General features: G+C 36.1%; 7 protein-coding genes across 18 annotated transcripts in view; 2 read left to right on the top strand and 5 right to left on the bottom strand.

Annotated features, from left to right (window-relative positions):
- Positions 1–3794, bottom strand: part of fbl (pantothenate kinase 3 fbl) — a 12643-nt gene extending 8849 nt beyond the window's left edge. Inside the window, exons 1-11 of one of the 8 annotated variants that reach the window (XR_003389881.1) lie at positions 2964–3417; positions 2817–2910; positions 2013–2190; positions 1515–1693; positions 1257–1430; positions 1018–1185; positions 872–948; positions 615–791; positions 409–544; positions 224–337; positions 3–140 (exon numbers count right to left, since the gene is read on the bottom strand). Coding sequence is in view for 7 of the 8 variants with exons in the window: in XM_018034033.2 (XP_017889522.1) it covers positions 87–140; positions 224–337; positions 409–544; positions 615–791; positions 872–948; positions 1018–1185; positions 1257–1430; positions 1515–1693; positions 2013–2154 (1221 nt within the window). In the remaining variant the exon portion in view is untranslated. The other 7 variants (XM_018034039.2, XM_018034033.2, XM_026818318.1 and 4 more) reach the window with 7 other exon arrangements.
- A 704-nt stretch (positions 3795–4498) lies between these two features.
- Mms19 (MMS19 nucleotide excision repair protein) lies at positions 4499–8630 on the bottom strand. 2 transcript variants are annotated; one of them, XM_026818311.1, is made up of 10 exons: positions 8519–8630; positions 8083–8321; positions 7673–8005; positions 7005–7593; positions 6666–6947; positions 5880–6598; positions 5548–5805; positions 5321–5485; positions 5103–5243; positions 4499–4593 (listed from the first exon to the last, which is right to left on the bottom strand). In XM_026818311.1, exons 1-10 carry the CDS (start codon positions 8613–8615, stop codon positions 4588–4590), a joined length of 2829 nt encoding a protein of 942 aa, XP_026674112.1. In that variant the 5' UTR covers positions 8616–8630; the 3' UTR covers positions 4499–4587. The 2 variants fall into 2 exon arrangements, with proteins under 2 accessions (XP_026674112.1, XP_017889512.1); XM_018034023.2 differs by lacking the exon at positions 4499–4593 and having other exon boundaries at positions 4959–5243.
- LOC108630636 (ubiquitin domain-containing protein 1) lies at positions 8514–13130 on the top strand. Of its 2 annotated transcripts, none has more exons than XM_026818319.1 (5): positions 8514–8594; positions 8876–9091; positions 9484–9843; positions 9923–10041; positions 10115–13130. In XM_026818319.1, exons 2-5 carry the CDS (start codon positions 9010–9012, stop codon positions 10274–10276), a joined length of 723 nt encoding a protein of 240 aa, XP_026674120.1. In that variant the 5' UTR covers positions 8514–8594; positions 8876–9009; the 3' UTR covers positions 10277–13130. The 2 variants fall into 2 exon arrangements, with proteins under 2 accessions (XP_026674120.1, XP_017889532.1); XM_018034043.2 differs by lacking the exon at positions 8514–8594 and adding an exon at positions 8686–8773 and having other exon boundaries at positions 10115–12985.
- A 25-nt stretch (positions 13131–13155) lies between these two features.
- On the bottom strand, positions 13156–15580 carry LOC108630631 (cytochrome c oxidase assembly protein COX15 homolog). Of its 2 annotated transcripts, none has more exons than XM_026818314.1 (7): positions 15446–15580; positions 14931–14991; positions 14706–14865; positions 14511–14637; positions 14178–14310; positions 13487–14111; positions 13156–13429 (listed from the first exon to the last, which is right to left on the bottom strand). In XM_026818314.1, exons 3-7 carry the CDS (start codon positions 14862–14864, stop codon positions 13175–13177), a joined length of 1299 nt encoding a protein of 432 aa, XP_026674115.1. In that variant the 5' UTR covers position 14865; positions 14931–14991; positions 15446–15580; the 3' UTR covers positions 13156–13174. The 2 variants fall into 2 exon arrangements, with proteins under 2 accessions (XP_026674115.1, XP_017889518.1); XM_018034029.2 differs by lacking the exon at positions 15446–15580 and adding an exon at positions 15197–15288.
- Positions 15317–17745, top strand: LOC108630630 (xaa-Pro aminopeptidase ApepP). The gene is made up of 6 exons (XM_018034024.2): positions 15317–15408; positions 15503–16654; positions 16720–17046; positions 17110–17240; positions 17313–17488; positions 17547–17745. The coding sequence occupies exons 2-6, from the start codon at positions 15540–15542 to the stop codon at positions 17667–17669; spliced, it is 1872 nt and encodes a 623-aa protein (XP_017889513.1). The 5' UTR covers positions 15317–15408; positions 15503–15539; the 3' UTR covers positions 17670–17745.
- Positions 17068–18765, bottom strand: LOC108630637 (PRADC1-like protein). The gene is made up of 3 exons (XM_018034044.2): positions 18565–18765; positions 18362–18501; positions 17068–18287 (listed from the first exon to the last, which is right to left on the bottom strand). Exons 1-3 carry the CDS (start codon positions 18638–18640, stop codon positions 17847–17849), a joined length of 657 nt encoding a protein of 218 aa, XP_017889533.1. The 5' UTR covers positions 18641–18765; the 3' UTR covers positions 17068–17846.
- A 213-nt stretch (positions 18766–18978) lies between these two features.
- LOC108630560 (uncharacterized) lies at positions 18979–23971 on the bottom strand. 2 transcript variants are annotated; one of them, XM_018033911.2, is made up of 9 exons: positions 22452–23971; positions 21192–22393; positions 20857–21074; positions 20430–20783; positions 20263–20365; positions 20081–20204; positions 19907–20004; positions 19714–19848; positions 18979–19649 (listed from the first exon to the last, which is right to left on the bottom strand). In XM_018033911.2, the coding sequence occupies exons 2-9, from the start codon at positions 21276–21278 to the stop codon at positions 19230–19232; spliced, it is 1539 nt and encodes a 512-aa protein (XP_017889400.1). In that variant the 5' UTR covers positions 21279–22393; positions 22452–23971; the 3' UTR covers positions 18979–19229. The 2 variants fall into 2 exon arrangements, with proteins under 2 accessions (XP_017889400.1, XP_026674114.1); XM_026818313.1 differs by having other exon boundaries at positions 20857–21094; positions 21192–23971.
- Between the last annotated feature and the right edge of the window lie 6 nt (positions 23972–23977).

Below are 23977 nucleotides of genomic sequence, written 5' to 3'. Positions count from 1 at the left end.
ACGAGGACCGCGTAACCACTCGGCGGCGCACCTAACCCGCCGACTCGGGATACGCGCGTCACATATTATTCATCTACCTAGGAGTTTTAGTTTGTTTCACCATTAAATTGGAGCAGACATCCTACTGCACCAAAATAACCCTTAAAGAAGAAAAAATACATAAATATCATTGAACACGTTTGTTTTCTGGATTTGTGTAAAAAATATTTTATATATATTTCACCTCATGTTCTAAGAACAAAGCTTTCATCGTTCCTTTAGACCAATAGTCCATAGCATAGGCCAGAAGTTTCATCGATATAGGGTTTACTCTAAGGAAGTTCCCTACGAACACTACCTAAAAATATCAGTCAACATTACTATTGAAAAATAAATATCGTAAATACATTCAGAGGAAACTTTCTTTACCTTTTCAATTTTTTCATTCACTGCGCACATACGCGCGATAGAACCAATATTGTTTGTAATTGTAACAAGCGTAGCACGTGCGAGATCCTCTTTGCTAACTGCATTCCGCCGATCTTTAGAATTCATCTGTCCGAAACTATATGTACAGTTATAAGTTGATGTGTATTCAATAAACGATGAACCCTTATGAGTATAAAATGAATTACCTGCTGGCGACAAGATCTCCAGGAAGACCGAAACGCCCGTAATCCCCACCATAAATGTCCTTAACGAGCTTATCGACTCTACTATTATCACCGCTGGTTGCTAATTCTATTGCCTCTTCAAAAGTGTTGCATCCGGTTAATAAGCAACATAATCCTAAAAACGTACCACCACCTAGACTAAATACAGAACGAACGTATTATTTTATATCCTTAAATGAATATTTTGCATCTGTACTATTAAGAAAAAAAAAACACACCTGGTACCAGATATTCTTTTATAATTGTCTGGCCCGTAAACTGCTAATATGCTTACGCCTGACCCTACATTTACAAGCTGCAAAAAATATAGTGTTAGTCATACTATTGTACAATATTATTTCATATCGAAGGAAATGAAACGTACTACAAACGGATAAGGTTCAGAAAAATCATATGGAATCTTCTGGCATTTACTATCATCCGTAGGATGAGACCAGTAATAGCATTCATGTGGATTTGTTGTCTCCATATAAAGGATACCACGTATTAAACTATCTAGTTCATCAAATTTTGCTAAGTTCATGTTTACTTCCTGCAAAATAGGCATAAATTATATTCTGATTTTTACAATATCAAATTGCGTTCTAACGAACAATATCTTACTTGTATAAAATTCTTTTCAAACTTGTATGCTCCACCGCCGGTGGCACAAACTGTTGTTACAAGATTTGCCATTCCTTTGGAACGTGCTAATGCTAAAAAGTTCCCCATCTCACTTGTAGGGAACCTGATGAAATGTAAGGTACCGCGTCGACCTCTCATGCAAACATTATCCATCTGAAAGGAGTACAAGCAGCAGCACGATAAGAATTTGCAATACTAACATCAATGGAATGAATGTATTCTATTCAGGAAACATACTTGCAAATGTGTGTCTCTATGACCTGTTTTTCCATATGCTGAATTTTTAGTTAAATACCGGCGAATATTCTTCAACGTTTCCATTTCTGAATCTGCTTCGTCTCTTGTAATATCTTTAGGTTCGAAGTAAACTAACTTGGACAGTGTACCTCCTATGTCCATACCGAACCATGGCATTGCTAATGAAACGAGAAAGCTTTATTATCTTGAATAGAAATCGTGAAAAGTAATACGTTTCAAAGGTCAATAAGCAAACAAAATGCAACGGATGCAAAAATGAATTAATTTTATCTATATAAAAAGCAAACGAAAGAACGTAAGCTGCAAATACATTGGGAGCAAGAAAAAACGAAACAAGATTTAAATGCTACATAAATTAATAATTATTATCAAGGATATCTGTCTGACATTAGTTCGTTTATAAGTTGAGGTGATACTTGTATATGAAAGGAATAGATAATAATAAAAAATAAAAGTGGCTACTCTAAACACACATACACTTGAAAGACTCACAAGGAGATGAATGGTTTTTGAGCTCCTTAACTGGAGGCTCAGTACCACTGTAACCATTTGATGCCATAGCTTTAGCTGTTGTGTGATTTTTATAACTTTGAGGACTCATCGCTGTTTTTCGAGTCATTTATAATCCTGTGGAACGCAATACTTAATCCTTTAACTGTAAACCAGAAAAAATATTGTATTAATAGTGTAAAAAATACACACGATCTGCAGTCTACTTTCAAATCCTTGAATAGTCATTGTGTATCATTAAATAGCTACTTGAGATTCAGCAACCTTGAAAAACGGTTAATTCCAAGATTACTCGTTAATTATGTGTACTAGAAAATGAAAATCATGTATATATAAATTAAAAACCTATTTTATTGCTTTTAAAGTTGCATTTAACAAATATCGCACATTATTATTTTCAAACAATTTGAATTCGAACTCGAGTAGTTTATGACTCCTATTAATAACAATGAAATATCCCTTTATTACGCATCATTAATCGCTCCGAAAGTAATGACTTGTAATATCGTTCATCAAGAACGCTGATTACGTTAAAACGTCGAGGTGACACATGCAATGCAGTTGCCAATAAATCAATGTTTACAGTTGACATGAATCGATCTCGTATTGTGCAGTAATAATCGTTAACGGTAACCCAGAAAGTAAGTAGTGCATACAACAAATCGTAAGTGCGACGACATGAAAAATTATCATGACACTATCGTGATAATAAGACGACGGGTTCCTATTAGATTTCTAATGAAACAAGGAAAAAGAGAAAACGATACTGACCCTGAATAGATATTGGCTCGTCAAAACACGAGAGGGATCAAAATACAAGCACCACCTTTACGCTAGCCAACGAGAGAAGCGAAGCGATAGAATGCTGTAATAACTGTATTATGTACGGTATCATGGCAAGAAGTATTACGTCCTTACCTGGAGACATCGTTTCAAGCCGTGATTCAGTTCTCGAAACAGAAAATGCACTTTTGAAGAGGCACGTGTAACACTTAACAAATTTTTACCGTTAAAGAGAAATCAACTATGTCATTATCAAACGATGATATCGTTTCTTCGACGAACTGGTGCTACAGTACGGGTATCGATTCATATTGTCTCACAGGGCGAATCAAATTGTCTTCATTATTTAATACTTGGAGTTAATAAAAAATAGTGCAACTTGCATCACAGTCCAAATATCTGTGTGAGTTTACACAGCGACGAGAACAACAACGTTACACGATAACGGTTCGACTGTAGACTCTCATTTGGAAAACATCTCGTAATAATTGCTGATGCGAGAAGCCCTCCTTCCTTTAACCCTTATTTGCCTTTTAAATTCTCAGTATAATGCGGACATAAATATGATAAAAACGTTGGTTTATGTTAATCTTTAGCGTACCCACGTGTAACATCAGATTTATGACGTCACGAATCCGTGTTACGAAAATTTAAACGCACACATCACCACGTATCAGACATCAATACGATCAGTACACCTATCACACGAGATATGGATGTATGTATGTTGTACGTTGTACCTTTTGGTATATTACGGAGTTTGAGTCTCTTACAGTATTCACCATACCAGTTTGAAAATTTGATAAGTAAGCTACTCTGCATCTCTATATATACGTACTATGGACCATTACGTATGCTTATTTTGCAATCGCCTGATCACGTGCGTCCCGTGGACTTCAAGATGCAAATAGTATAATATGACTATTTGATATATATATAGATAATTAAAGCAATATCAATCTTTTTTATCTCATACGTTAGACAATTACGAAGTATTTGAATTAGTGTAATACGTAACACTGCGCATGCAGTATAAAAAAGCATTTTTTGAGTTACAGGTATTAGTTAGTCAGTCAGTGACTCTTTTGTCAACATTAGTAATACGTTTTTGGAATTGATAAATGAAAGACAACACGACATGTCACATAACTTTATTAAGATCGAATTATTCTTATTCGCGTCTAAATGTTTAACTGCATTGGGCACGAGCCATCATTGAGATCTTCTGTGCCTTCTGTACTATGTCAGGACAATGTTTACGACGTACGAGTTTACAATCTTGAAAGAACCCCTCGTTTCTTGGGAAACCGTGTGACCCATCCGCGTACGTGACTAATCCTAAAGACAGTTAAAAATAGGACAGTTTGTCGATGTAACACAAAGGATACATCATCTCGAATACCCTACCTAGTCCCCATACGCGACCACCGCGAAATTCTCCTTCAAACTTCATTCCATCTGACCTCCAGAACACACCATGACCATGGAACCAACCTTGCATGAATTCTCCTTCATATCTAACATATAAAATACGTGAACGAGTTGATGATTATAAGATTTGAAGCGTCTTGTAATATTTACTTTGCTCCATCTGGAAACACTATAACTCCCAACCCAGAACACAATCCATTTTGGAAACCACCATCGTAACGTGTCCCATCTGGAAGGAGTAAAGATCCAGCACCATGCTTCAAACCCTTTGTATTCCAATCTCCAATGTACTTTGTACCATCTTCATATTTGTATGCACCATTTTTTGCTACACCTACAAGTAGATTTATCTGAGACACAAACTTCCCACAGAATTTTTCAAAGTCATAACGAACGATTCGAAAAGTACAGAAATTACTGCAAGTTAAGTCTTACCATCACCCATGCTTCTGGTATACTAAATGCATTAAAGAGTAGCTTTCAGGTTTCAATCCCATTAAAGAAATCAATTCTTTATTCAATTATGTACATTATGTATATATAGATACAATATAGGACAAATGTAATATGATGAATCAGTTTCTTTACTCTTATAAGAAAAAGTAGTACAGCGAGAGAAATCATTTTTCTTTTAACATACATACATAAATGGATGCATGAAAGGCTGAAGTCGTGTACAATAATCTTAAAGACATGAAAAACGTCAGAAGTACAAATTTTGTAACTTTTATTTATTAGATACAAAAACTTTGATTGCAGTCTATTGAATGCAACTCAGGCAGATCATTGTTCTTTAATTCCTCCTGGTGCGCCAATTAAAAACCATCGTGTTCTTGCTCTTACCGCGGCTTTCCGAACCAAACGTTTCCGATCATCAATTGTAATCGCTAGCTTTCCTAATACATCGTCCTTGTATGTATTAATTAAAGTAACTGGGTAATTGCAATAATTTGTTAAACAATTTAAAGCTGCAATCCTGACTCTCTGCAATATTCGACGAACGATAAGATATACATTACGATATACGTTATGATAATGAAATCTTATCGTGCATATATTACCATCGTTCTATACGTAGATAACGTTAGAAACCTTGGAATAAAGCATTGTATTTTATCAGCAAATATGACGTGTTCAGTCTCAAGTAAACTATTCAGTGTGACTAATGCTGAAAAGATTAGCTGTTCATTATCGAGAGACAGTGATTCTATTAGTAGCGAAACCAACTGTAAAGAAGATTCGTTATTATTACAAATTGTTGCAATTAATTTTGATGTATTATCAGTACCTTAGATAAATGCATAAGTAGAAGTTCTATAGGTACTTCCTCCAGCAATTCTACCAATGCTGTTAAATAGTTCTGCTTCGATGAATTTTCGAATTCAGATTTTTTTCTAATCAAATGTTCGAACACTCTTTGTTTGTAAAAAATGGCAATGTTACAAAAATTTTCTGCGACCAAAGTGTCTTCGTGTCTACTCGTTAAAATCTTATATTCGGTACCTACGTATTGGCCCACTTGGTCGTGTCTCAAAATATCTGTAAGCTGTGAACACACAGTGTTAAAATACGTTAAATCTGTTAAAATACGATAAAATATATCGGTCATCTATTACATACTTCATCCAAAAACATTTCGACATCATGGAAACCTTTCGTAATTATGGCTTTTGTTATCCACACTTTCAAAGAAGCTGTTGCTTTTTTTACATCGATATCACTATCTGAACCCAAATTATCTTTTATCCTATCATTAAAGTACAATAACATGTGTTCGAAGTATTCACTAATAATGTTCATTTTGTTTAATATAACAGCAACAAATTTACACGTTATAAGTCTTACATTTGAATGAACACTATTGACTGCTAAATTATAAAGATTTTCGAACAAATTATTATTTATTGCTAAATCGATGTCTTTGCGTAAAGGAATGAGAAGATTAATTGTGAAAACGGCATCGACTTCAGAAGCTTGTCCGCTTAAAATCGGAACATATCTGTTCGCAATTCTTTGTTGTTTTTCGAACGTAAAGTTTCGTACGATTAGTCGAAAAATATTCAAAATTAAATCTAATCTCTGATCCGTAGGACTGATATTAAGGGCAGATAACTTTTCGATAATATTACATCTTTCATACAAATAATGTTGAGCGTCATAGTCAATATGTTTCGTAGCAACCAGCTTATGGAGACACGATAAAGCTGTGCAGCTTATCTCAAAGTTATCAGAATTTGTCTGTGATACAATTTGTGGAAGTACTTCTCTACCTAACCTGTGTGTTTTAGCAACGGCTGCCAGTACTTCTAATTTACGAATTTGTACTTTCGTTTCCTCACCTGAAATATGACAAATGAATCTATATTTACATAAAACATATGCAATTGTAAGTGTATGTTAATTTACCATCGTTCAACTGGTATTTCTCCTTGATCAATGTTATTATTTCACATGGATATAACATCGCAAAATTTAAAAGAGATGTATGACAAAGTGTTCTTAATTCATTCGAGTTCGATTCAATCAAACTGTAAATTTGATTGTATAATGAGCTGCGATGTACTTCGTTCAAATACTTTTTTTGCAGCGTGAGTCCGGACAATATCTTTGACTGCAATTCTTCATTAGGTGTCAATAGATCATTTAAATACAATTGAGGAATATCTGTCCATGCTAATTCTGGAACATCTAAAGAAACAGCTTGTTAGATCTAAAGTATTTATGTCGCTACGATATAATACTTACTTTTAATGTTAAATCCATGGTCGGCAGCAATTTTAATAAACGTATTCAGTGTTTCAATATAAATTATTTTATCAGTCATCGAAGTTTTGGTAGAATATTGACCAAGGCATAATGGCATTATTATCTGTAATCCTTGTACACACGTTTCTTTGTTAACCGTTGCAATGCATTCCAACAATTTTACACTCGGCTTGAACAAATTAAGCTGTGCATCGTACAAACATGGCTTTACATCTTTGATGATGTAATCGATACTACTTTCACAAAGTTCAGTATCGCTCGATATAACTTCAATTATAGCTGCGAGTGCTTTTAGACTCGCATTTTTTACTTCCAAATCCTCCCCTGACATAATTTCCTTTCTCAGCCAAGAACATAATTCTGTCAAGTGTTCTTTAAGACCGTTCACACCGAACGTATATACACCTTTACATAACAAATTTAAAGAATCTAATTTGGCAACTTTAACACTGGAGTTTAATTTATCCAGTATAATCGGCATACAATATTCGGCGAATTCTGGTACAGCGCACAGGCAAGATGCCAATTTTTCTGCCAAATCATCACGCGTTATTCCCTCTGTTCCAGACTGAAAAATGTCAAGTCACATTATAATTCATACTCATAAATGGCGGGCAATTATAATCTTGATTGGTTGGTCAAATTACAGGATTGTAGTCAACTGGAAAATAGCATGAAATCACTTCAAACATATCTTCGGCCAAATGGCCTAATTTAAATTCTTTCATAAAGCGTGGAAGTATACTGAACAACAGCATCAGATTTTTAGGATCTTTCTCCCCGTCGATAGAACTGATAACCACATAAATAAAATCTGGTCCCATGGCTTTTAAATCTTCTATTCTCTTTTCTAACAATGTTATAAATATCAAATATATAGTATAGCGAACAGGTGTTAGTTGATTTTGACAATAAACGTTGTCGAAAAATGTTCTCAATAAACGTTCAGGTGAATCTTTAGATAAATGAGTCATTTGAACCTGGAACAATCATGCTAGTTAATTTAACTGTACAAGCAAATATATTTAATTGCAAAATGCTAATGTTAAGAACCTACAGTTGCTAAAATTCCCGTCAATACTTTTGGTATGATGCTGTAATGACCTTTCAATCTATTACAGTAAAATGATACGATGAAACTCAATTCGTTTTCATTCAAATAATCGTTGGGCAAATGTGATAAAATTGTAGAAATAGCACAAATACCCTTCTCCCTGACCTCGATATCTGTATCTGTTATAAGAGGTCCAAGGGTTTCTACAATGTCATAAAGCTTTACATGTCCGGACTGGATCTCTAAATAAAACAGAATAGTTCTTCCATTAATCATGAACTCATTTTATTAATTTATTGTATATTCAGGGCAGCAACATAAACATGATATTTCAATAAATTGTAAACAAGTTTTTTCAACGCATGCCTCTAGTTTTTGTGTGGATCATCAAGGTCAATCAACATCTATAGAAACAACGATTATGGTAATTAATACATACCCAAGGCAATTTCTTGGCATACTGTGTTCAGTGTTTCGTCCTCCTTAAAAGCATCGAGGAATCTTTCCTTAAAAACGTTAGTCGTGAGTGAAGACATTGTAAATCATGCCTCCTCGCAATGTTACTTAACCTTGACGTATCAATAAAACGTTATTTTATCAAGTCTTGGATTTTTAATTGATCCTTTCATTCGGAATATATCGGATGAAAATTAGAGCAGAAAATGCTCACAAGTGCTAAGTTGGCATAACACGTGTCAGTGGAATCTTTGATCAATTGAAAGAAACTTGTATTGTATAAAACTCGTTTTATTTGAATTTTTAACGTCTGCACGACCACGAATGTTAATATTTTTAGGTTAGTTCATTGGGGATTCGATCATAGCGCCTCTAATGGTACCGATCCGTAATGTAGTGGATAAGATGGACGAAAATGGCATGTGAGGTGTTGTTAAATTTCAGTGAAATGTTTGGTTACACCAGCCACCTAGGATGGGAGGCTGCATAGGTATAACAAGGGCAAGAAACGCCTCTGTCGACGATACAACAGGAAATTCCACGAGAGTAAATTCAGGTAACCGAAATGGGATGCGGTTGAACGCGCAGAAATTTCAACCAACAACAGCTAACCTTGAAGATCCAGTCCAGCTTTTCCATTACCTTCGTACCTAGCGTTTATTGCGTATTATTTAGCAGTATTTACATATTATTTCTTGTTGAGGACAACGGGTATTCGCAACTGCTCATTAGAATATTATGTGATGTTCAATCACTTGATTAGAAATATATCATTATACTTATTAATGTCATTTGAATGTTATAAAAATCTAAATTTCGTCATTGATCATTACTTCTTCTCTAACATTAGATTACTACCTTAATTTTTATTTATTTTCAAAACTGCTTTCTATTTGATAAAAGAATTTTAGAATCGTAAGGAAATGAATCCATTTTTGATTTGCATAGGAAATTCAAGAAAAAATCACCCACTATGCCATGAGGTAATTAGGTGGAAGTCAGATGTACCTTTGACAGAAGGACAATTGAGAAGTAAAAGAGATGAATTTTGGGATACTGCACCAGCTTTCGATGGGCGCAAAGAGATATGGGATGCACTGAGAGCTGGTGCAACAGCAGCAGAAGCACAGGATTATCAGCTGGCACAGGCTATATTAGATGGAGCTAATATTTCTGTGCCAAATGGCTTCTTAACAGAATGTTACGATGAATTGGGTACCAGATATCAAGTCCCTATTTATTGCTTATCATATCCAATTAATATTGTTAAAGAAGATAGTGGAAGAGACTCTCCTGCCGACTGTTCAGGTAGTCCAACATGTGGCAGACATTTAAGAACATTCTCAGAAGAATAATTAATTTTTAATATCGGTTCGCCTATTTATAGAACCTGTAGATAGTGGAATTGAACAGACGTTGAAGCTCAGATTATCAACCACCTTAGGAGAAGTGAAATTGCCTGTTTATAGTAAAGACACGTTTGCCACTGCTAAAAAGAAGTTACAGGTGTGTATATAGTTACGTTAATTATATTCTTTTACATCGCGTTAATCGATGAATTGATGTTTTGCGCGAGCAGAGTCAAGAAGGTTTAGAACCATCCCGCCAAAGGTGGTTTTTCGGTGGGAAGTTATTAGGTGATAAAATGCATATAGAAGAAGCGAAAATACAACCGGGCTATGTAATACAAGTAATTGTGAATCCAGAAAAATCAGACGACAGCCCAGTGAAAACGAGTTGAACTTAATATACGGGATGCGCGTCACGCTGAAATCATGTTTCTTTGATAAGCATGTTCTTACATGCATACAAAGTAAGAGTACACGTTTCTTTTTTTAATTTTGTATCATGTCATTGTTAAGTACGGAGCAGCAATTCTTAAAGTGATTTTTTTACAATAAAACGCACTTGAAATATAACTTTCATAACACGCTTACATGTCAATAGGAATTAAACGATGTTGCGTTTAAATTGTGGGGTTGTGATTATTTAATTTTTTTTTGTTAATTTATAAACTAGACCAAAAAAAAAGATATAGTGCTAACTATATACAAGAATCAACTGTTGAAGAATTCTTATAAATATTTAAAATTGGAGAAACTTGTAAAGTGAAAAACGTGATTGGTATTAAGATAACGTTTGTCTCGTGGCGAAAATATTCATATACTTATTTGTTACTACCAACGAAGGTGCTGGTGCTGTAACACTTCAGAAACTAAGTATACATGTAGAAAAGTATTCTATGCTGCTTATTAAACCATGTTGCATAATTATAGACGATGCAAGAATTGAATCACACTTAAAAAAAAAGATCATACTAATAATAACAATAATAATAGGAGAACTACGTAAACATTATAAAAATACAATGGACAATAGAACAAAAAGGAACAAGGTATATGCTGCTTATTGTAATGCATTTTTTCCTCACTTCTTGTAGATTCCATTTTAAAAGTCTGTTCAATTTTTAATTGACAATTATAATTTTTCCAAGATTAAATTATCAACAGTTTTTCCTCGGTGCATAATACATGCAATTTATACTTCTGTCTTTACGAAATTCGTGAGAAACTTTTGTAAACCTACCCACAACGTTTACGAAACATTGAATTACTTGATAAAAGTACACGTTTGGCCTAGTAGTGGCCTAAGATCTATGATTCCTTCCTACAAGTACTAATAAGGTATGACGTAAGGTCTACACAGCTAAATGATGCACAGGAAAAAATGTAAGACTAATTAATTAAATTGCATGTGGAGCAGAACGTATAATTTTTTATACAAGTTTACTAGCACAATCACTATTACACGTGTTATTCGTGCTTAAGATAAAACGGTGAACACATTGAAATCAATATTACTAATTCAATTTTTCATAGCACTTGAATTTTTACTTCTGCTCTACATGTCGCATGGAAGACAGAAAATTATATAAGGCATAATTATTTAAAAAAATGACATATTATGCGTGTGAATTTATTGACTTTACTAACACAACAGTGATAAAGTTTGTTTTTCATATGCATTGATCATATAAAAATTATAATATGTATAGTACTGCGTGTGCGTGTATGTATAATACGTAATACATAAAATGTGTATGTATACAGATACGTTGGTCCTGCTATTCTCGATTTGAGTGTCAAAACAAAAATATATTTAATCTTATAAGCAACTTGATTATAAAATTGGATATTGCGTACGAACTCTATAACGATAAAAATGACTGGAAGCAATCGTTAGACGTACATACATACATATGGACATAAACGTTCATACGAAAGATATGAAATTTTATGTTTACTTGAAACGTTTTGCATTTCTTTGATATCCACTATATTGAAGCAGTGCAAATAGACGTATTGTTTCAGATCTGTGAATTTAACAGCTGTACGTGTACTATCCGTTCAAGTGTTAACTAATTGTGTTCAAAAACTAGCACTCCTTTATGCAAACAAACAAATCTTCTTGTACAATAATTTGTAATATGATATATACGAACAACTAATGAAGGATGTATTTTTGTTTGTCTGATTATATTCAAGTGACATTGTCCAAAGTATGTTGGACGATGTTTAGCCTAAAGCACGATGTGCGGCTAATAATAATTAAGTTGAAAAATACAGAGAGAGGGTAATGGCATTTATGGATAGATATTCTCTTTACCAGAGTAACTAAGACGTAAGATTCTTAATATAAATTCCATCAGACTGATGTTAGTTTCCTGACGTTAAGATTCGAATTATCCGCAATATATACTGAAAGAGACTGCATTTTAAGTTCTTTTTAATTGATTTATCAAACGATACAAGAAGATTATTTTTGTGTATAGTATCAGTTAAATTGTATACTTCTCACGCATATATATTACATATATACGAAGATTTTAATATAAATGTTGTGTTCTTTTTAAGTGATACAGTTTGTATTTGTGTGAGTGACAAAATACATTTTCCTCTAATACTCATGCCCGTGTAATGTTGAGCAAAAAAATGTGATGCGGCGCCATTTGCCATATAAAAGGAAATTAAATGAAAATACGATAAATGTAAATAAAAAAACGGAAGAGTTACAATAACGAAAGTGCAATTCAGGACGCCTATTAAATATTGCTATTGCTTAGTATTAATAACGCTATGTTGGACCAATGCATACAAAAGCGTTTCCAAACGAAAAGAAATATAAAAATTAAAGGACGACTGATCGGAGATAAGGTAGAAGAACTGCCAATAAAAGTAAATCTGAATTCACTGTATTGCTAATCGGAAGTTGGAAGAAACTTTTTCAGATGTTAACAAAACTATTATTATATAATTAGATAGCAATTAATGATTATAGGCAGGGTTTACTGTTGTATAATTGCGTGTAGTACTTCGAGGTCGCGAAATTCCGGATCAGATTATGTAACGCAATAGGGAAAGGAATTAAAGATGAAATTAGCACATAAACAGCAGCGTTTTTTCAAACTTGAATTTAACCTTATGAATTGTATATGAACTAATGTGTATGAATTCATTGCCTATGATCGACTAAGCGAACTTGTTATTAACGAATTTATTATAAGCGCTCATTTATAAAATTATTCTATCGATGGAGATTCTGAAAGACTTTTCTTTTATCATTTTGTAACGACGTATCTTTATTTCAATACATATCTCAAATACTTCAGTTCATGGCACAACCAGATCATCGAACTCAAAACGATAAGACTGCCGGATTGATGAGACGCGGCTAACGGCAAAGGCACGTGATACAGCAATGTTGTTATGCCTAATACAACTTGCAAATAGCCAGCACAAAGTACAGCGATTACAGCTCTTTTTGCGTTACCGGGTAGCTTATATTTGCGAGATGCGATTCCGATATAAGTTATCAACGATAAAGTCGTGATACCCTGTAAACAAAATATATGGTAATCTTCGAATCGATTCGAACGGTCAATCAAACGTACCAGGATTCTATGATCGAACTGGACGGTTGTTGGATTCTCGGTGAAATTTTTCCATCTCGGTGACACCGCGAGTATATCGTCCGGTATCCATCTGTTTGCCATTTTTGGGAAAGTATTGTAAATCAGACCCGCGTCCATCCCCGCTACGAAAGCTCCGGAGAGCGCGGTGAAAAATACCAGCCCTTTCGTCGAATGAACTACCATTCGAAATCTTTTCAGCCTCGATTTCAGTTGGCTAATGTCAACATTCAAATTACTTAAATTCAATTTCTCCGCCGGACTTAAATAATCTAATGCGTTGTACAGAAATCCTGTGTATATGATAAAAGCCATGCCCAAGTGAGCGGCCAAGCGATACTGAGAGACGCGGGGCACGTCCGAAGGCTCCACAAAACGATCCTCCAAACCAGATTTAACCATGTACCAACCCATTAGTCCTTGCAAGCCGATCAGTGAACCCAAAACGGCCACCCGGATTTTCATACCCGGATTCAGCATACCTTTCGCCCAAAAGTAAGTCGCCGGAACTATGAAAACGGCGCCTATCAAACGTCCCCACATTCTATGCAAATATTCCATCCACCAAATGCGCTTAAACTCCTCCAATGTCATATTCTGATTATTGCTACAAATAAATTGAAAAGACAGATGGTTCTCTTGGCAAGAATTATCTCATTCTGTGAGCCCTTACATTTTATATTCAGGAAATTGCTTGTAACGTTCAAACTCTTCGTGCCACCGAGTTTCAGTAGTGGGCATTCTCTCGCCGAGTAATTTCCAAGTAACCATGGATAAACCAGACTCTGTGAGTCTCGTTACACCTCCTAAGTCCAGAGGAAAAGTCAAGTAACCGTCAGCGATTTTTTCAACGTTCTTTATTTATATGTTATGCTTCATAAAATCTTAATCACTAAGATTAGTATCTCTTTTCCCTTTTGCGAAAACTATTTTCCATAAGTTTTATCTACGATAACTTTTATGACTGTACAAGCACAGTAATAAAAAAAACAATAAACAACTATACCTAGAACAACTGCTACGAAAACCATGCCACTGCAAGTTAATAGCCATTTCCCCACAGCCTTACTCGTTTTCTTTGCTGGCTTCGATGCACAACCTAAAGCTATAATGCTACCTCTCTTAAGTAAATGCTATAAGAACAGCAATAGTTAATTATTATTGTTTTCCCTGTTGAATGTTTAAACATATGACGCAGTACCTTATTTAAATAAATAGAATTCCTTTTTACTAATGCGAGACCTGTGTTTGTAATTATCGACTTTGGAGTATGCGAATACAAATTGTTCTTAATTGTTAAAAATCTCACTACACTATTTCTTGTTAATGTTGAGCTGCAATACCTTGCCAGGCTCAACATGCTGGAAAAGATTTAAAACTTATTTGTTATTCTGAAAATTTATGCGCACGATTACATTGTACTTACATTGCAGCGGTTTATTCTATATTCAATTTTTTATTGTCTCCCCAAGTCAACCCTTTCTCATCTAATAATGCAAACAGGTAGGCAATGTATATATAGTACATATACAAAATTTCGGCAGAAAACAATTTTCTTTCAATAACTTGTACGAACAAAAAGGATCGTGATTAGTTTAAAAATATACGGTGGAAAATTCTTAACGCAACACTCAGAGATCCGAAATATACTTTTTTTTTTAGTTGACCAAAACGAAGTCTATTAGTTCTAACCTTGTGCAAACCCGTGGTCAGTATTTAAGATGTCATATTTTCAAACACGAGACATCAGCAAGTAAATCTACATTTGATATATTACTGATAAGAAAATAACTGTTCAATATTTTCGTATAGATAATACATAAGCGTTCTCGTCACGATAAGATAGACAGTTGCTACCTGCTTTAATCGGAATATACGAGACAAAAGTGATTGTCATATTCTCTGTGAGCACTATATACGTATATAATAACAGTTACATACGTATGTTAGTGAGTTGATCAAATTAATTTGATTAATTAACGATTCATTGTATTTTAGTAGTTCCTGAAGAAAATTTTCCAGTATAAACGTCAATATGGCACACAGAACCGGTGCCACGAAATTAATTAAGCTTCGCGAGTTGATGGAATTGGTTCAGATCGGAGGACTCAAAGGAAGAGGTATTCAAGCTCTGATTGTAACATCGGACGATGCTCATCAGTCGGAATACATGAGAGAGCACGACAAGAGAATTCGGTTCATAAGCGGTTTCACCGGCTCGTTTGGCACCGCGATCATTACACAGAATAAAGCTCTACTCTGGACAGATGGGAGATACTACGTGCAAGCTCTGGCAGAGTTTGACCCGCCAGAAGAGTGGACTTTAATGAGGGAAGGTTTATTGGACACTCCAACAAGGGCTGCATGGTTGCTCTCTAATTTGCCACCCAAATCTACTATCGGCGCAGATTCCAATCTGATGAGCTACACAGAATGGGTAGTCTTGCATACTAGTCTCAGTGCTGCTGGTCACTGCTTGATGCCTCTAGAGGAGAACTTGATCGACAAAGTTTGGGGTGAGGAACAACCTCCTCCTACGACCAACACTGTTCTACCTCAACCGTTGCAATTCTCTGGACGGAGTGCAGGGAAGAAGGTGGAATTCTGTAGAGAAGCAATGGTTAAGAACGAGGTGAAAGCATTGGTGATCACAAATTTGGATGAAGTAGCATACATCTTAAACTTGAGGGGCTCCGATATACCTTATAATCCAGTTTTCTTTGGATACGTTATTGTCACCCTAGATGCCTTGCATTTATTTATCGATAAGAACAGACTTTCTGAAAAGGCCCAAGCACAGCTGATCAGTGAAGAAGCAAACGTTGTCTATCACCCGTACGAAGATATACATACGTTCCTCAAAACAGTTGCGAGTTCGTGCGGAGATGACGAGAAGATATGGATAAGCAATAGTTCTAGTTATGCTTTACACGCTGACTGTGGAAAAACAAAGAAGCACACTAACATTACACCGATAAACGTTATGAAAGCAGTAAAGAATGACGTTGAAATGGAAGGTATGAAAGCGGCACACGTACGAGACGCGGTAGCGCTCGTAAAGTATTTCGCTTGGCTGGAAGATCAAATTGTAAATAAGAAGGGAACGATCACGGAAATATCTGGAGCGACTCAACTTGAGAAATTCAGGCAGTAAGAGAAATTATATTACATCGTATGATTCGGGTATAATTGACTTTAAATATTTTATTCAAAAGAGAGCAGAAAAATTTCGTCGGGCTCAGCTTTCCGACGATATCTTCTGTTGGACCGCACGGTGCAATTATTCATTATCAACCAGCGCCAGAAACAGACGCGACGATTACGGACAAAGAGATTTATCTTTGTGATTCCGGCGCGCAATATCAAGACGGTACCACGGATGTTACGAGAACGTTGCATTTTGGTACCCCAACGGATTTCGAACGCGAATGCTTCACTAGGGTGTTCAAAGGACAGTGTCGCCTTTCCTCCGCCGTTTTCCCTCTGATGCTACAAGGAAATTATCTCGACACGCTTGCACGGGAGAACTTGTGGAGCGTAGGGTATATGCGAAAGTTCTTTGGTAAAATGGAAAATATTGTTTATTCACATTTAAATGCTTACAGTCTTAATTATCTTCATGGTACGGGGCACGGAGTGGGTTCCTACTTGAACGTTCACGAAGGGCCTATTGGTATTTCTTGGAAACCTTATCCTGATGATCCAGGCCTACAACCTGGCATGTTTCTTTCAAATGGTAAAATGTAAACCGACTTCTTTATTGCTGGACGATACGAAGATGTAGAGTTAACGTCGATAAAACTATTAGAGCCAGGTTATTACGAGGACGAGAAGTTTGGTATTAGATTGGAAAACATAGAATTGGTGGTGAAAGCGGATACACCTTACAATCACAAAAACCGTGGTTTCCTTACTTTCGAAACTGTCACATTGGTGCCTATACAAACTAAACTATTGGATCTCTCCTTATTAACAGATAGTGAGGTATATATTCGATTTGTCTCACTTTTTAGTCACCCTAACATTTACAATTCATTTGCAGGTTCAATATTTGAATAACTATCACGCGAAGTGTCTAAATACTTTGAGACTTTTCTTACAAGGACCAGAAAATGCGCAAGCACTCGAATGGTTGGAGAGAGAAACTCGACCTATTTCAAAGTAATTTACATAAAATCGGGATCTCCGAAGCCTGCATATCTCCTTTTTGCAATAACGAATAAATTGTTACATAATTATTATTTTATTTCGATTGCATCTACTCCCATGTTCCTTGTACCACTAAAGCTTCATAACTAGACATATTTATCACGCAAAAATCAGTAAACAATCCTGTGACTGATCACCAGAACAACCAAGGTGGTTGAGGCAACTTGTCTAAAGAGGTGTAAGTCAAATTCACTGGGATATTGATTAAAGCAAACGGTTGATTTAAACGTTCTAGAGTTTGCCGGATCATTTTACCATTCTTACCGAGCAGAAACCCGACAGGAATATTTACTGTCTTCGACGCCGGTATAGTATCATCTCTTATCATTTCTACATAATAATAGTCAGCTGAACTGGTTATCGATTCTTCTATAGAAGACGAATGATAATCGGCTATGATTACAGCCTTTGATCCAACTTCTTCCGCTATCATACTTTTTACAAAGAAACTGCAGTCACCTCTTTCGATTAATGCGATTCTGCCTTCCAATTCGTTGGCATTCTTTGCTATCTGACATCCATGAGGAGGATCGGTTGGAACCAAAGGGATACCTTCTTCCAAGAAGCTTGCATTCTATGAGTTTTACAAGTAATTATATGTACTTATGCTAATATCATCTATGCCTGTCAGTATACAGATGTACTTACAAAAGGTGCTCCAAAATCTTTTGCTGGTCTCAATTTATACGTGTATTCTAACTCCGGCGGGTATATAATTTCGAAGAACACATCGGAACCGATACTCGCGTCGACGTACGAATTTACAGATTTAAACGTGAGCGTGTGTCCTACCGGATGTTTAATAAACGTTGTTAAAGCAAACGTTTCTTAACGCGAATAAATATACTAACCTCCGCTCGATTTTCGAATAGCGAGAAGGACGAGAATAAGGAATGTACCAAGTAACTGTATTTTCTGTATTTGCATGGTGCGTTCACGGTCTTAATAGCGACATTACTGTGAACGTGAACATTGTATGACACTCGAGTTGATGAGTCGCACGTCAATTCGTAAGAATATAAATAATAATATATCCTACGCCTTTGCTGGCCTCTGCTTTGGTCTTTAATTCGTGCAGTTCAAACGATTTTGGGGTTGCACGTGGCGCTATCTAGCGTTCACTTGCAACCGCTTGGCTCCAATTTGGCTGAGAAGGAAGCGAGCGGCCGCTTGTCAGTTGTCACGTTGTCAGCCATATGCAGCCGATGCAGCCATATGGTTTAGAAGAGCGCGGCTCTCTTCTAAACACGAAATTTCTTGCCAAAAGTTTTGATTCGATGGAGCCAAGCTTATTCTTGACAGAGATGAAACAAGATTCAAAGTCGCTCAAAAATTCGTTTATTGATTTATATGTATATTAAATATTAGTACTTATTACTAAGAGAATAATATTTTTTGTATTAAATAGTTAGTTATAAATTGGTACTGTTACCCCTCCGCTTCGAATTAGGTCGCATTTTCTCCGATCTTCCTGTTTCTTGCTATAAACGAATTCTCTATTCGAATACGAATCTGACTAGGATTTCTGCCGAAATAAATCTACCTTCGCCTTGCGCAACATCGTTCTTTGAAGCTTGTTGTATTTGCGCCGGATTATTTCCAAAGATTCTCTATCGGCAGGTTCTAGCATCGCTTTCATCGACTTGTCGGTATAATGTAATAAAAGGTTCTTCCTTTTACAGTACTCTTTAAAACCAGCTTCCAGTTTCGAACCCGTCTCTTTCTGTCGTCTGGTCAGTTCGATGATCTCTTTCTGCACCTGGCTCATTTCCTCTTTCAAAGAGTTTAAAACTTTTTGGTGACACTGAATATCTTTCTCAATCGAATTTTCCATTTCGAGAATAAGTTTCGTGTCGCTATTTTCTAATTTCAAAACGCGTCGAATTTCTTGGTGCTTGCCGAGCTTGTCGCAAGCATCGTCTAAATTTCTCTTCACCTGAGGGACACCCCGAAGAGAATTAGCATTTTTGCACGCTTTGCATTAGACGCCACTAACGCACCTGGAAATATATGTCGATCGTGTTCGTAAATTTTTGATGAACGCCAGCGAGAGCTTTCTGACTCTTGTCGAACATCTCCTTAATTTTGGTGTACATTATGTTCTCTTTTAAGAAGCAGTTGAACAAATGTCGTGCCTGTTCAATATGCATCGAATTAATTGTGTACGATATGAATTGACAATGGTTTACTAACCGCCCCCATATGCTGGTCATCGATTTTCACAATATTTTGTGTCTGTATTGTGCGTACCGTTGTATCGTTTGTATAAGGACCTAAAGTAATACCTGATCCTGTTTGATACCAAAAATTACTTTGTACATGTTTCACAAACGAAACGTCGAAGATAATTATATCAGATTGGCCTACTTTCAACTAAGCTTCCGACTTCTTCCTTTCCCATTTCCTGCTGAAGAGGTTTCACCTCGAGAAGAATTTGGGAGAGACTTCTGAGTCGTTGCCAATTATCATCAGTAGTTTGATCGTCGGTATCCTATTTAATTAATCCCGGTTAAAATTCAAATGCAACTCGAGTCGCTGAGTCAAAGTACCTTATGATCACTTTCGAGTGAACGATCAACGACCGGCGCGCCTTTCATCAAATTCTCGTAAGTCTCCTTCATTTTCTCAACCTCAACCTCCTTCACTGTGAGCCTAACAATCGATTTCTTAAAGACCGAACAAAAACGTATGATATTTACCCAACATGAGATGCAACCTATCATATAAATCCTTGATAGTCTTCAGCAAAGCTTGAGCCTGAGACACGCTGATTAGCGTGAAGTCCGAGATCTTGCCGTCCAAGTAACTAAGAATGGTTCGGTTAATTTGTTCCAATCGAGATTTGGAAATGTTCACAAGCGCCTCTTGTTGTAAAAACAGATCGTTCAACATTAATTCCTTCTTTAAATCGTTCACTTCGTTCTGGAGTTTGTGCACTAGTAAATCTCCTCGGTGTTGAATGTTCTCCTTCACTTTAACAGGTTTCAGTCTCGCTACTTTTGCAGTAAACTTCAAAGTCGATAACGTGATATCGAGGTCTTCCCTTGTAATTTGAACGTGAGATATGAATCTGTGTGCAATTATACTCGATTAATAAATTTGTCACACGTGTTTAAACACATTTAACTTGCATTCTTACTCACCGAATTACGGACGAAAGCGAGAACGCGCTGCCTAGGATCCTCAACAAATTACTCGATCGTATTATATTAATACAGGAAGATTTCGGCCTCGTTATATAATTGAAGAATTGCTCGAGTTCAGACTTCATTAAATTCGCCATGCCGATATCCGCGGCCGTTTTCCAACAACTACTACTCCTCCCTGCCGTTCCGGTACCTGCTGCTTCCACTATGTGCATCTAACGTGTTAATGGAATCTCTGATTAAAGCCAAAGTCGTCGAAGGGATAATTATTAGACCGAAAATTGTACAAATGCAGAGAACTTGCAGCGTAGTAATTATTCATTAATGATCACCTTGGCCGTAGTTACCACGCCCCAGGATGTAATTAGGCTCATATTAGAGACGTGAAACGTAATCACAGCTGTGGCCAAATGAGACATCGGATAATTCGATCCCTTCGTGGTCGATCTCCTGATCTCGGCATTAAAAATTTTGCTAAGGGCTTGCCTTTCGTTATCTATAGAGACCACAGTGATATCCTAGAATTTTTACTAATAAAGTTCTATCCATTGTCACTTGAATATTTAGTAACACCTTGAACGGGTCTCGCTCGTTTATCTTGATCTTATTACTCTCATCGGAGACCAACAGATCTCTCGCTTCTTTGCCGTACAATTCCACGAAGCTGATTTGGTACTCTATCTGGCTGACCTTCTTTCTGTTAGTCTTCTCAGCGAACATGCGAGACAGCAGTCGCGGGACCAGGCCCCTGTGCTGAGAAAAAGGATGTAACCACTGCGTTTTGCGATGCGAGATAGCGAATTCATAGTGTTTCTCGTGGTCGTACTTCCCAATTGTTTCTGAGGCCGCTGATGGTAAAGCTCTTTCCGGTTCCGGTTTGTCCGTAGCCCAGCAAAACGCAATTCACACCGTCTAGAATTCTTAAACCGCGGTACCTCGACTAGTTCGTGTACTTCCGTTATGATACCGTTCGAGGCTTCCTTTATCCCGAAAACAAATTCGGAAGTCTCGAATAATATCAACTGGAATGAAATATCTATCAGGCTGGTACATACGAAACGTAATCGTCTCTGAAGTTTCAATCCTCGAATATCAAATTACAGATGAAATAATTTGACAAAATTTATAATAAAAACAATTATATTAATTGAAACGTTTGTTGTAAGATAATGAAATTATTGGACCACTCAGGAATATATAGAGGTAAGTGATACATCATTTGAATGAAATGATATTCTACAAAATTTCGTATGCACTGACCTAATACAATAGACTCCCTATTAACCGGCCTCTGACCACTGGCTGGTTAAAAATCGTGGCCAGTTAAGAGCTTACAGTGTATGCTCTAAAGTTAAGAGGAGATCTATTGCGTTTTTCTTTACTTTGTTGCAAGATCCTGGGTCGAAGCGCGGAAAACTTCTTCTTGCGAGGTGTCACAAAAGATGCCGTCTGTTCGAAAGCACCAGTAGGATGGCTTTTCCGAAGTAATTATTCTATTCGGTTGCATTTGTTGTAAGCGTCGCACATATATTTTCTGCGGAAATTCAAATCGAGCATTGCTGTTTGTTAAACCGAGAGGAAGCTTGCGTTACCTTGCGATCGGCGTCGATTTTCGCGCAGGATTCGCAGAACGTCTCGAGCGGTAGTATTCTGACAAAAATCTTTACATTTTTTTCGTAAATGTCTGTGTCATCGTTATTCGTCATCGTATCGGGAGAGCTTGATTCGTTCGAACCTAATTCTGTTTACGCTTGTCTATGGGTTTTTGCTGCGAAGTTGTAAGATTACTTGTTTCTTTTGGATATTCATTTTTTCGGGAAGGGATTTTCCTATTTTTTTAGTTGGCGTAACATTTTTAGTTTTAGGGTTGATCGGTTTGCGGCCCCAACGGACGGCGACAATCGATGCGCGGATATTTTTAAGTATTGATTACGCGTGTAACTTCAGCCCCGAAGATTTCGTTTTTTTTCTCAAAGGCAACAGAGACAGTACGCGTTTACAATATACAGAATTATATTGAACATACAAAAATCTTGTATTCCTAATTCCTACTTATATCGAATACGCACTATCATCTTGTAATATACAGCATCTTACAATTAATACGCGTCATATATATATGTTATTTATATATGTATATATATTTTCATATTCTGTGAAAAACACGATAAATCTTAGAAAATCATCAACATGATGTGATCAGTATCGAGTCTTTTATTTTGTGATAGTTTAATACAAATCACACATTGTGCCGTCGAGAAAAGCGACTCGTATAATATAATTTTGCGGAGAACAAAGTCAGCTTTCTTCTTCTTAAATAGATAAATTCTTAAATTAAATGAAAAAAAAGAATTAAATCAACGCAAAGATCTTGAACCAATATCGTGGAGGCTTACAGATTTCTTGAACTACACGTAAAATCAATTCATATAACATTACGTATTTACCTAATTTTTTTCATTATTTTTTTACTTTTATCAAAAACTTACAAAATTATTCAAACCGTATAAAATTTCTGTCGCATGCATTCAAACATAAATGGTTGCGCTCAAACCGTCAGTTCCGTTTTCCAACTGAACAACAAAACTAGAATTATGCTTTTCTTGCACTTTGCAAAAACAGAAAATGTGAGAATGGAACGATAACTGTTAACTTGCTATTTAAAAAGACGAGAAATCCGTTTAATTAAATACAACGCCCTGCTCTCTTATCACATTGCGCTTCGATCATATCTCGCAGACATATTTCCATCGATTCGTGTCGACAATGAACGTAGATTTCAATGCAGCAGAACAATTACAATCTAAACAAAGGTACACGTCTCTTACCGTAAAATATTTCCTTTCCCTTCTCCAACAAACGTTCTCGATCTTTTCCTTTACACAAAAAAAAACTATATATAATTTCTATTTATGCAAACACTCTTTGCCTTCTTTCAAGTCTCCATTCCTTCAATTAACGAATAATAATAATAATTATTATTATCGATAAATACTATCCAAGCTATACCTACGGACTATCGCAGATAGAAACGCATTAGAAATGGTATAAAATGGACATGTTTTCTAGTTTCCTCAACAATGCTAGATATATGTATATTCCTATATATATATATATA

The sequence above is a fragment of the Ceratina calcarata genome, unplaced genomic scaffold, assembly GCF_001652005.2.
Source record: "Ceratina calcarata isolate Rehan_Ccalc_2016 unplaced genomic scaffold, ASM165200v1 scaffold78.2, whole genome shotgun sequence".
Taxonomy (NCBI): Eukaryota; Metazoa; Arthropoda; class Insecta; order Hymenoptera; family Apidae; genus Ceratina; species Ceratina calcarata.
This window is presented reverse-complemented; position numbering and strand designations above follow the sequence as displayed.